This window comes from Orcinus orca, chromosome 18, assembly GCF_937001465.1.
Source record: "Orcinus orca chromosome 18, mOrcOrc1.1, whole genome shotgun sequence".
In the NCBI taxonomy this organism is placed as follows: domain Eukaryota; kingdom Metazoa; phylum Chordata; class Mammalia; order Artiodactyla; family Delphinidae; genus Orcinus; species Orcinus orca.
Genome location: NC_064576.1, coordinates 61,893,704 through 61,906,876, shown reverse-complemented (window position 1 = coordinate 61,906,876; position 13,173 = coordinate 61,893,704). Strand labels below are relative to the sequence as shown.

Below are 13,173 nucleotides of genomic sequence, written 5' to 3'. Positions count from 1 at the left end.
TAAACTTGGGGTTGCCACTGTGTTTACTCATTTCCCTGTGTGTATGTGTGTGTGTGTGTGTGTGTGTGTACATTTATAAACCTGACATACATTCACATAAAATTAAGGTAGTAAGAAAATTCAGGCAATTCAAGCTCCAAGATGTACTTTTGCAACTGAACTACCTATAGGGCTAGGCCACCATGGTCAAGTGAATCAGATAGTCAGATAATTACATATTTTGCTGCATGACAGCCTAAGCAATCACCATACACTTCAGAAAATTTCAATAGCTCGATGTCCTAGTTATTCTCACTTTGCTTTTATATGTGCTTTTAATATTTTCTGCAGTGCAGAGTTTTTGAGACATGTTTTTTATGCTATGAGTTACCTAACAAGTTAACGAATGGAGAAATGCCAAAATGCTGGCTATTTTTCATTTATTTTATTGTTATTTTTTTAAACATACTGACTTCTTTATTTTTCCTGTTTACAAAATCCATCATAGTTTTTATTTTTTTAATTAAAAAATTTTTTTCATTTAAATATTAATTTTCAAAAGCAGGGTACAAACTTGTATAGAGAATATGATTACAACTAAGAAGAATAATAAAAATAAAAGATTGGTGACTAACATCTAACCATAGTTGTCCTTTAATCATTTCTTTCTACTTTGATATATTTTCCAAAATTGTTCAGTTAATATTTTTAATTTGATAATAGCAATATTATTAATTTCTAGGTTGTTTTTGTTTTTTACTCTGTGCTTCCTCCTAGGTGCTAAAACAATAATATTCTGGTTCTCTTTTTGGTAAGTCCTGATTGCTTTTACTAATAATTTCATAATTAAGCGACTTAAAAGATACACATTCATGTATAACGTCAAAACAGTACATTGCTGCTGTTCTCTGCCTACAAGTAAAATACTCTTCAAATAGTAATAAGATATTTTATTAACTAATTCTGTTGAACTAGCTGAAAATAGGAACTGCAACTGCTAAATATAGCTGATCTGTTGCAAAAGATTAACAATTTTTCTGGTAATGTGAATTCCACCCCATGTTTTGTTCAACAGCAAAAATAAGTAATGAGTGACTATTTCAAGAGGAACTGCTGCATCTTCTACAGAATAATAGTCAATTTCATGTTGACTTTTGTAATTACAGTGACCATGTGACATTCCTGAAAACTCAGTCTTCCTTCATTAGTTTATTAAATATTCCTATTTTTTTTAAGAACTTAATAAAACAATTGTCCTTTAAAAGTACGTACAAACTTCAATTTTTAGAAATTTTTGATAAAAGGCAGGAAATAACCTAATAATGAAATAACAATCTCCTGGTTGTTACTTTGTATTTGGTGCTTGGTACTTCTCATTCTCTCTCTCTCTCCACTTGGGCCAATCTAAATTAATTCTACAATATTACTGACACCTACTCTGTGCCAGACACTGTTTTGGTTGCTTGGGCTATATCAGTAAATAAAACATATAAAAATGCCTACCCTCCTGGGGTTTACATCTAGCAGAGGGAGACAGAGAAGCTATATACCTAATAAACACATTCTATAGTGCAGTAGAAGAGGGCCAGTAGTGTGTAGGGAAGAAATACAACAGGGCAAGTGGCCTTGTGAGAACTCAGAGGGTTGCAGTTTTAAATAAAGCAATCAGGGTGGGCCTCATTAAGAGGGTAACATTTGAGCAAAGACTTGAAGGAAGAAAGGGAGTTAGGCATGCATATATCTGAGGGAAGGGTGTTCAGGCACAGGGAACAGCCAGTGCAAAGGCTCCAGACTGCAGCTTTTATGGCACATTCGAGGACAGCAAAGGAGGCTGCGTGGCTTGAATGGGGTGAGCAAGGGGAAGAGGTAGCAGGAGATGAGTTTGGAGAAGTGAGAACCTTACATGCCATGGGAGGGGGTAAAATGGGATTCCCCAGAGGGCTGACCAAGGAGTGCTAAGAGTGTAATAAAGCATAAGAAAAGGGAAAAAGGTAGAACAACCAAGCATAGTTGCAACTAAAAACGTGAAAGAAGCCCAGTGTCGCTCAAAAGCTTTCCACTGTAATCCACAGTAAGAAATATACTTTACAGCATCACCCAGCCGTCACACAAAACACACACATACAAATAAAACAGAAGTTTCACAAACCAATACTTACACACATTATGTTCAATGGACTCTAATTCTAGGCTATTAGATTTCTTTTCTTTATTCAATGCTGATAACATTTACTAAGTTGATTTCACAACCTAGTAACGGGTTGTGATGTACAGTTAAAAGAGCACTGCTAATCAGTAATATGATCATTTTGGCTACACCCTAACATGTGGATGACATAATCAACATCATTGTCAACTCTGAGTGAGCTTTGGCTAAACATACATAAGGCCTAATGACTTTAAACAGGGAACCACCATTTAGCTCATTAATCAAAAGCCAATGTATATACAAGATACTCTGCTTTCATGACAGCTGTCGTCATATAAAAATATTGTGTGGGCTAAGTCACTATTAGGAAATGTAAAACATGTGAAATTCGGGTACATCATTTCTGACAGGCAGCCAATATTTATGGTAGTTGACTAAAGAGACTTTACTTCAAATAAACAAATGTTTAATGTTTCCGTAGAAGCGTAGACATGACCCTAATTAGTAAATTTGCTAATAGATTTCTGTTCATTATCTCCAGACCAATCTTTAGATATATTTGTTTTAGAAAACAGTGCAAATTTTAGAACTCGATCTCAAAATGTTTTGAGAGTTTCTCAAAATGTTTGAGAACAGCTTGGTTTTATGAGTATATAAGCACTGGTACTTTTCAGAACCATTAAATTGTCCTTTCAAAACGCAAAATTTGTTTTCAACTAGGCTATACTTTTAAATATATTTTTTTGCCACTGCAAAAAGTTCTTAGATTTGCCATTGCATAGGTTCAAGTTTTATTGTACCCTGGAAATATCCCCTCCAATCCAACCCACTTACCACACAGCAAGTGTCCAATTTTTCCCACAGTGTTATCCAAAGGATCTTTCTGCAATGATGGAAATGCTCTATATCTGTGCTCTCTGTTAAGGTAGCTGCTAGCCACTTGTGGCTTTTAAGCACTTGAAATGTGGATGATGTGAAAACCTGAACAAGTCACTGCCTTGCTTAAACCCCCTTTATTTCCAGCAATGTTGGAAATTCCAACAATTTCCAACAAATAAAATTTAAAATCCTCAACTTGGCATTCAACACCAAGATGAGCTGACCCCTGCCCACCACTAGGTCACCGTGACCCCAGCCTCTCAGGTCTTCTTTCTGCCTCTGCAACATGCCGTGTTCCTTCTACCCTCAAAAATTGGGCACAAGGTGTTCCCTCTGCCAGGAAGTTCTTCCCACTCCCACCCAAAAGTCCTCTCACGTCCTCCTTTCCTGGCCAAAGACTACTCATTTCTTAGGTCTCCTTCTCTTCGTGGCTCACGTATTCACTCACTCATTCAGCAAATGTTTGTTGAGTCCCATCTATGGGCCAGGCGTTGTGCTAGGGGCTGGCAAGTGACAGCAAAGATGGTAGGACAATAGACAGGCTCCTTGTCCTTGTGGAGCTTTTAGTCTAGTTAGGATGACAGACTGTCTAAAATAACCAAAATAAGAGTAAATTGTGATAGCATCTTAAATCAGGGCTCTGAGCTGTACCAGAGAATAATCGCAGGTGGGGAGAAGATTCTCAGAGGATATGACATTTTCATTGAGACCCTGCAGGAAGGAAGGAGCCACATATGTGAAGAAGATGAAAAAGGGCACTGGAGAGCACTTGTCGCAGCACTAATTAAACTTGTCCCTGTGGTTACATATTTAGTTAATATCTGTAAAGTCCATGAGGGCAGGGACCCTGTCTATCTTGTCTTATCTTCTCATAGCACAGAAACTGGCACATAATCAATGCTCAGTAAATTCTTGTTAGTGGATGAATAAGTAAATTTTTTGAAGTCTAAAAATTAGAGCAATTGCTGTAGAATAATTATGAAAGGAAAAATAACTAGTAAGTATTAATTATGATTTATTTTGGCTTATAAAGATAATTTTATCTAAAGGTTTTAAACCTTCTAAGTACAACCTGTAAAGTACAAATAGTCTTCTCAAGAATTTGTTGACATTCTATGAATTCTCAGAATGTCTTAGTGAAGCAACTACTCGTTGATTCTCATCTTCCATGTCCAAGTTCCTACTGGTTATTAAATTATTTACCAAATTAAGCCTCACTGAGGCCATTCCTTCCATTCGTGCTCCAGGTTCTCTCTTGGCCGTTCCAACGTTCTTGGCCGCTCCACTGTGCAGTGTGAGCACATCAGCTCACACTGCACAGTGAGTTCATACTTCAAGTATCCGCCTACACTAGTCCAAACAGATAGCATTTATAGACATGATGTAAAAACTGAAAAGGCATAGATCATGTTGTAAAGCCAGACAAGCATCCCTATGGGAAGGAGGGAAATACAGAACAGTAGGTTGGAACTGGCCCTGCAGGCCTACAGTCTGGGCTCAGAGGCAGGCATAGGCAGCTGGGAGTTCCATTCTGGTGGGTACCAGGAATAAACGTACCCCATGTGAGACAGGGGTCAGGGTGGCCTCATTATTTCAAACCAGGAAATGAGGTAAGGATGGATGAAACGCAGGATAATGGGATGAGGGAAGATGTAGACATAGACTCGAAGCCAGGACCTGGCAAAGCCATCCGTGACTAGGTGACCGGACCTTGGGTATCCCCAGTATGACCAAGGGTAGGAGGCCTGAGCTACAGATATAAGACTTGGCTCTGAGTTGGGAGCTGAGTGGAGGAAATCACAAGATTACTAGATAAGGGGGCAGAAGTGGAACAGGAGGTAAGGATGAGGACGATAAACAGAAGGAAAACCTACCTTTTAAGATGAACCTGGAAGCTGGAATTCCAAAACACATGTGGAAGAGGATAATTACTGAGTAAAACACGGCCCACAGAATCTACTATAGGAACCTGGATTCTCTCAACAGGGTACAAAAATAACAGAGCAATCTGAAACTCGTGTTAATATAAATGTCTTAGAGTCCCAAAGAGATAAAGGAATGCCCTCATAAGAAGTGACAAGATATTATAAAATTTAAAAATTGGTAGAAATAAAGGAAGAACAATGGTATATTTTTAAAAATCCATTTAGATTCCTAAAAATGAAAAATACAGTCATTAAAATAAATGCATTAAGTAGAATAAATTCTATACTGGACACAGTCAATAGAGAAGTGATAAATTGGAAGATATGTAATGAGGAAATGACTGCTATATATCCCTATATATACACACATATGTATGATATGTGCATATGATATATGCACATGATATATACACATATATGATTTTTAAACTGGGCAGGAAGAATATGCACTTTGTTTCAAGAGAGAGAGAAGAGACAATGGTACAAAGGCAGCATCAACTATACCCATAATATCTTAATATTTAAAATATTTAAAGCAAATGTGACAAAATTTCTCTGTACTTCCCCAGTGTTTGAAAATTTAAAGGACTTGCCTTATTATAGTCAGTACTACAGATAACCATTTACTTTAAAACTGAGACCAGATATAAAACACAACACCATGTCCTTAATTTGTAAAGAAGATAGGCTGGTAAATACGTTTTAAAAAATCAGTTATATGGTGTGGACATGGTTTTCAGCAAAGAAAGCCCTAGTCCCTATATCTACTTAGGGCTGTGATAAAGGGAACAGACTTGAGTTGCAGCCAAAGAGATTTAGCTTAGACATGAGAAATAACTTCATATCTCTGCAAGATGTTCAAGATTGCCTGGGGATTTTGAGAACAAGAGCTTTGCTGAAACAGCTTAGATCCTAGCCTACTTGGAACTAGAAGGGATTATCTATGTCATAGATGTCCTTTGAAATTTGAGATTCTGTCTGCCAACTCTATAGATCTGAAGATCTTAACTGATCTACTCAGAATCTACAGCAAGGAAGAAAGGACAAAGAGGAAGAGAACAAGAAATCTTGGCCATCAGTCCTCATAAGAGCTTTTCCTAACATGAGAAGCTAGTGGAGCAGGACGGAGGCGACCAAGGCTCTGGGGGCACCAGTGAAGCAGGGTACGGCACTGCTCCACCTCTATTCCAGGCTACTTCTCTCCATCATCAACAAGCATTTGTAGAGGATCTTTCACATTCCACACTGTGCAAGGTGCTCTGCAGAATGAATATGGGAAAGGATAACATCATTGCTTATTCTTAAAAAGTGTACAATCAAATTTGAAAAGGTCCATGCATGTGAAATAATTAGAAAAACATAACACAGCAATTGATAATCAAGGCCAAGCACTTCAGTAGTAAAGACTGTGGACTGGGCTCACTGGTAATGAAGAGGGGTTTATGAGGAGTCTTGGGGGATGGATGGAACTTGAACAGTCAGAGAAGGGTTGAGGGCATTTCAGATGTCTGCTAAATGTGGGCTAAAGCCTGAGGGAGGAATATTCCTGAATATCAGAGAATGTTGTTAAACGGAGGGTCTGGCTATAGTGCAGATGTTTTGGAGAGCACGGGAGGTGGTGAAGTGAAATAGTTGATTAGTGGTGTGTGGTCACAGGATGCTCTGAAAATCAGCCAGAGAATCCTAGACTTGAGGAGGGAGTGGGGGGAGAAGCCAGTGTGTGTCCTTGAGCAGGTCAGGGGTGTATATTGAAAACCACGCTTCCAAGATTCGCTCGGCAGCCGTCTTCACAATTAAATATTTCACACGGATTAGGTATACAACAAAAGTCTGCATGCATTTTCTGCTTCTGTTTTCTGTTAAAATATATAAATTTTGTTGTTGTTGTTAAATGACCACTCAGTTACTTTAGAACACACTTATGCTATGAAGCCCAGGTATAAATGGACTGACCTTATCGTCAGTCAGACAACATCTGCTGAGCCTTAACCTGGAGTTTAGAGCCCTTTCCCAATGGTTTGTCCTTCTTTAGATTTTCACTGCCTCTAAGCACTATTTCTCAGAAAACAGCAGTAATTGTACTAACAACTAATTTGGCAGATATGAAAAATTCAGACTTCTTAAATACAGAATTTCAACAATTTTATTCCAAATCCCCAACGTAATGCGTGTATAATGCTCCCGGGCCATTGGGAAAGGGCATTAGGGTTACGCTGGAAGGCACAGTGTGTCAGAGCCTCAGGCGGAGCCCTGAACTGAGAGCAGGGACATGGGTTCAGTCCCAGCTCAGGGTCTCGTCAGTTGTTTTCCTGAGTCCGGCCCCTTCCTCAGTCCAGGTTTCATCTAAAATTGAGGGGGGTGAAGATGGAAAAACTAAAAAAGTAGGTTTTAGCTCAAATGTATAAAAATACATTTATTTATTTAACAGGGGTTCTAGTTTGAGCCTAGCCTGACATATTTTTAGGGCATAACCGAACACACTTGGCAGGTGGGTAGTTGCATGAGGATAGAATTCTCTAGGGAGACGAACTCATTCTTAGAGAGCTAAGCCCATGCTTGGTTCAAAACAAGGTCTCTAGCACTAGAGAATGGAGACAGTACGGAGTACATGCTCTACTATTTAGAGCCTCTTGGCCCAGGCCCCATGAACTGGTGGTTGAATTCTAGGAAAAATTCAGAGACATTGAAGTACAAATTACACACAAGACCGCTTAAATCAGTTGAGTATTTTCAACTGCAGGGAATTAAAATCCCTGACTCAGGCTGGCACGAACTATAAGAACATTTAACTGTATAACCAGATTCCAAAGGTAGAGCAGCCTTAGCTTCATCCTAAGACTGGCTCTCTTCGTGCTCACAATTTGGCTGCCAGGGGCAATGGGAGCTACATGCTTCCTGGTTTACATGGAAGCATGAAATAGAAGTCCTTCTTTTTTTCCTGCCTATACCATCTCAGATTACATGCCCATCCCTGGCCTAATGACAGTGGCTGGGTGACTGCCATTGACTTAAATGAATCCGGTTCTATCCTTGGAGATCTAGGTGGTCATCAAATCCCTTGGGATGTATAGAAGAGGGATAAGTTTCTGAAAAGCATTTTGGTTCTGTAAGGTACTAATGAATATTCTGCAGGCAGTGAACATCTTCCATGACTCTGATCCAGTATCTGGGGAGGTGGGGAACAGAGAACAACTCCTAGTGGTTGAAAACACTTACAGTTAGGGCACCAGAACACTGGGGTGTTGACAAGTATGGGTGTCTCTGATAGCTTTATAAGACTTGAAAGGCCATTTGTTCCTCAAATGTCCACAATGTAGTTTTGGTAATTTTGGTAATTTCATATTCTTTAATATGAAATGGGTTTCTCACTCACTGCTACTGACTTGGGCGGAAATGACATGTTCCATGCAGCTGGAAGGAAGTTGCCTACAAGAAGTTATCAACTATGTGTGAGGATTGGAGACTATACCAAAATGTACAAATGATGGCTGGGATTTGGGATGAGTGAAAATTCAAGAAATGCATTTGGACAGGCCTCTGGGGATTTGGTTAAAGCAAAGAATGGAAGATATTTATAGCAGTGGTTTTTCCTTGATGCATGGTATAATTATACTTTGAATCATGAATCCAGCTTATTTCTTGATAGGTATGTTTGAACTGCAGAAATTCTAGCTCAGCTCTTACCTCTGCTAATGGCATCATTTTAATGTTAGTGCCTATTGTTATATGCCTCCTTTCTTTACCAGTAAGACCTCCTTGAGCTTATGAGAGGAGCTGTGTTCCGTACTTCTTTCAAAGCATCTACTTTGCATGTAAACAGAGAGCCTGGCTGTGGCGTAACTGAATTTCTATGCACAGAAGTATGGTTTCCTGATAAAGAAAATGAAACCCTGTCTCCAAGTCCTTATGAGTCCAACATGCACGCTAACTTTTTTTTTTAACTGTACCTCAGACTCACACTGAACAATCCTATTCTATTCCAAAGGAAAAAAAGAGTTAAACTTATGTTACATGCCTGTAAGGCATTTTAAAGTTAATCGGGCCCTTTGGGTCTAATTTAATTTGTGTAAGATTGCTGTTGATGATTAGAATAGCTATTTAAGATTTTTGTTAACAGTCTATTACGTGGACTTAATGGAAACACTCCAAAGGCAGTCTGTTCACTTTCCCCTGTCAAATTCAGGTTACAGAGACTTCACAGATGTTGTAAGTAGACATCAATATGAAAAGGGGATAGAACACAAATTAAAATCATAAGTGTACTTAAACTGCCAACTTTGAGCTTTGGTTAAAAACATCTGTCACATAAAAGCAAACATTCAGAGCTATTGTGTCTTGTAACAATTGTCTTTATTTTTCATATCTTTGGCATTTTCATCATTTTATGTTACTGCTCCCTTTGGAATTTTTTGTATGAATGCTGGCTTTCTATAATATCACTGCTTTCTCTACACAAACCGCGTTTGTAAGGCTTTTGTACCAATACTATAAAGTGAGTAGATCCCAAGTATGGCTGGGATCCCAGATGGTCTCAAAGAACCCACAAAGTCCACTGACTATTGCAAAGCACTTGAAGAAAGTGGGTGTATTCAGCTTGTTCAGGCCCATATTAAACCAAACTAGCACTTTGATTTCCCCTACGAGGTTGTTTTTCGTCAATTAAATTTTTACACTTAACATTCTTACAGACATAAAATGACCATGAGTAACACTTTGGTCCAGTTCTTCCTTTAGTATAATCTATGAAATTTCAGGATGTTCTTGAGCTGTCTCCTGTTACTTGTTATCATCAAACATTTTTTTTTTCAGATTTAAGATTTCATTGCTCATATTCCTTTGTTCCATAGCTTTAATTTTTTTATGCCTTTATTCTGTTTCCATTTTCTGTTACTCAGCCTTTGTGTTTCAAAACCACAGCCCTTCTAATTCATCTTTCTGTTCCTGCTTTCCTCTTCCATCTCCTTGACTTTCTTTTCCCTCCTTTACTCTTTTTCCTTTTATAGAATGAGAGACGCTTTGAGGGGATGGTAAGTGTCCTGTGAACGGCAGCTGAGCATCCACTCACCATCAGGAAGAGCAGGAGACAGGGAGCGCATCCCCAGCGCCACATTCCACTGCCCAGGAACACTCCTTGCTTCTCCAGCGGTTGGTGAGGACCGGGGCTATACAGGGCAGCACAGATGCTGAAGCTGCAGGCAAACATTTTGAAAATAATCAGGTCACTCATTGAGTGGGAAGGGGTTGTACCCAAATGCTAATCTGTATTTATTCTTGATTTAACCTTAGTGATGATAGGTTATGATACTGCAGTTTATACATTATAATCAGTCAGGTGTATCTGTTCTAATTAAGCACTTACGTGGAAAGCATGATCTTGATAGGCATTTGGCTGCAGGTTCACCGTACAGTACTCTTATCCTAAAATGACTTTTTAAAGTGTATTTGTTCATAAAGTGGAACATAAGATTTAGATTAAACCCATTCCTTATTTTAGAAAAGGAATCTCTATTTTATAGTGTTTTATTAAATGGGTAATTGACATTAAGAAAAGGGATTTAAAAAACGAGTAGAAAATGTTGTGGATCGTCCACCCCTCCCACAAGCCCAGCTGCATCTACTCTCTTCCTGATCGCCCCAGGCTGCTCACCAGAGTCTCCTTCCTTACACTGTCATTTGCACCATCTATGAGATTATTTCAACTCTCACTTCTTTTTCATTCAGAATGAAATGTCTTTTATAGTAAAGCTGAGAATATGTTCAATCTCATGAACGCTGACACTCAAATACAAATGCAGTCACATTCCCCCTATAACTACTTACATAATTTTATTTTTTTTAACATCCTTATTGGAGTATAATTGCTTTACAATTTTGTATTAGTTTCTGCTCTATAACAAAGTAAATCAGCTATATGTACATACATCCCCATATCCCCTTCCCTCTTGTGTCTCCCTCCCACCCTCCCTACCCCACCCCTCTAGGTGGTCACAGAGCACGGAGCTGATCTCCCTGTGCTATGCGGCTGCTTCCCACTAGCTATCTGTTTTACATTTGGTAGTGTATATACGTCCATGCCACTCTCTCACTTTGTCCCAACTTACCCTTCCCCCTCCCTGTGTCCTCAAGTTCATTCCATACATCTGCATCTTTATTCCTGTCCTGCCCTTAGGTTCATCAGAACCATATATATGTTTTTAGATTCCATATATATGTGTTAGCATATGGCATTTGTTTTTCTCTTCTGACTTACTTCACCCAGTATGACAGACTCTAGGTCCATCCACCTCACTACAAACAACTCAATTTCATCTCTTTTTATGGCTGTGTAATATTCCATTGTATATATGTGCCACATCTTCTTTAACTATTCATCTGTTGATGGACACTTAGGTTGCTTCCATGTCCTGGCTATTGTAAATAGTGCTGCAGTGAACATTGTGGTACATGTCTCTTTTTCAATTATGGTTTTCTCAGGGTATATGCCCAGTAGTGGGAGTGCTGGGTCATATGGTAGTTCTATTTTTAGTTTTTTAAGGAACCTCCACACTCTTCACCGTAGTGGCTGTATTAATTTACATTCCCACCAACAGTGCAAAAGGGTTCCCTTTTCTCCACACCCTCTCCAGCATTTACTGTTTGAAGATTTTTGGATGATGGCCATTCTGACCAGTGTGGGGTGATACCTCATTGTAGTTTTGATTTGCGATTCTCTAATGAATAGTGATGTTGAGCATCCTTCCATGTGTTTGTTGGCAATCTGTATGTCTTCTTTGGAGAAATATCTATTTAGGTCTTCTGCCTATTTTTGGATTGGGTTGTTTGTTTTTTTGTTATTGAGCTGCATGAGCTGCCTTGTATATTTTGGAGACCAATCCTTTGTCAGTTGCTTCGTTTGCAAATATCTTCTCCCATTCTGAGGGTTGTCTTTTCGCCTTATGTTTACCTTTGCTGTGCAAAAGCTTTTAAGTTTCACTAGGTCCCACTTGTTTATTTTTGTCTTAATTTCCATTTCTCTAGGAGGTGGGTCAAAAAGGATCTTGCTGTGATTTATGTCACAGAGTGTCCTGCCTATGTTTTCCTCTAAGAGTTTTATAGTGTCTGGCCTTACATTTAGGTCTTTAATCCATTTTGAGTTTATTTTTGTGTACGGTGTTAGGGAGTGTTCGAATTTCATTCTTTTACATGTTGCTGTACAGTTTTCCCAGCACCACTTATTGAAGAGACTGTCTTTTCTCCATTGTATATTCTTACCTCTTTTATCAAAGATAAGGTGACCATATGTGCGTGGGTTTATCTCTGGGCTTTCTATCCTGTTCCATTGATCTATATTTCTGTTTTTGTTCCAGTACCATACTGTCTTGATAACTGTACCTTTGTAGTATAGTCTGAAGTCTGGGAGCCTGATTCCTCCAGCTCCGTTTTTCTTTCTCAAGATTGCTTTGGTTATTCAGGGTTTTTTGTGTTTCCATACAAATTGTGCAATTTTTTGTTCTAATTCTGTGAAAAATGCCATTGGTAGTTTGATACGGATTGCATTGAATTTGTAGATTGCTTTGGATAGTAGAGTCATTTTCACAATGTTGATTTTTCCAATCCAAAAACATGGTATATCTCTCCATCTGTTTGTATCATCTTTAATTTCTTTCATCAGTGTCTCATAGTTTTCTGCATACAGGTCTTTTGTCTCATTAGGTAGTTTTATTCCTAGGTATTTTATTCTTTTTGTTGCAATGGTAAATGGGAGTGTTTCCTTAATTTCTCTTTCAGATTTTTCATTGTTAGTGTATAGGAATGCAAGAGATTTCTGTGCATTAATTTTGTATCTTTCTACTTTACCAAAGTCATTGATTAGCTCTGGTAGTTTTCTGGTGGCATCTTTAGGATTCTCTATGTATAGTATCATGTCATCTGCAAACAGTGACAGTTTTACTTCTTCTTTTCCAATTTGTGTTATTTATTTTTCTTCTCTGATTGCCATGGCTAGGACTTCCAAAACTATGTTGAATAATAGTGGTGAGAGTAGACATCCTTGTCTTGCTCCTGATCTTACAGGAAATGGTTTCAGTTTTTCACCATTGAGAATGATGTTTGCTGTGGGTTTGTCATATATGGCCTTTATTATGTTGAGGTAGGTTCCCTCTATGCCCACTTTCTGGAGAGTTTTTTTCATAAATGGGTGTTGAATTTTGTCAAAAGCTTTTCTGCATCTATTGAGATGATCATATGGTTTTTATTCCTTAA

General features: G+C 38.5%; 1 protein-coding gene across 1 annotated transcript in view; it reads right to left on the bottom strand.

Moving 5' to 3' along the window:
- RNASEH2B (ribonuclease H2 subunit B) overlaps positions 1 to 10,113 on the bottom strand; it is a 98,986-nt gene extending 88,873 nt beyond the window's left edge. The window contains exon 1 of the mRNA XM_049701078.1: positions 9,998 to 10,113. Coding sequence (XP_049557035.1) covers positions 9,998 to 10,028 — 31 coding nt within the window. The 5' untranslated portion in view covers positions 10,029 to 10,113. The remainder of the gene's footprint in view (positions 1 to 9,997) is intronic.
- Positions 10,114 to 13,173: the final 3,060 nt, after the last annotated feature.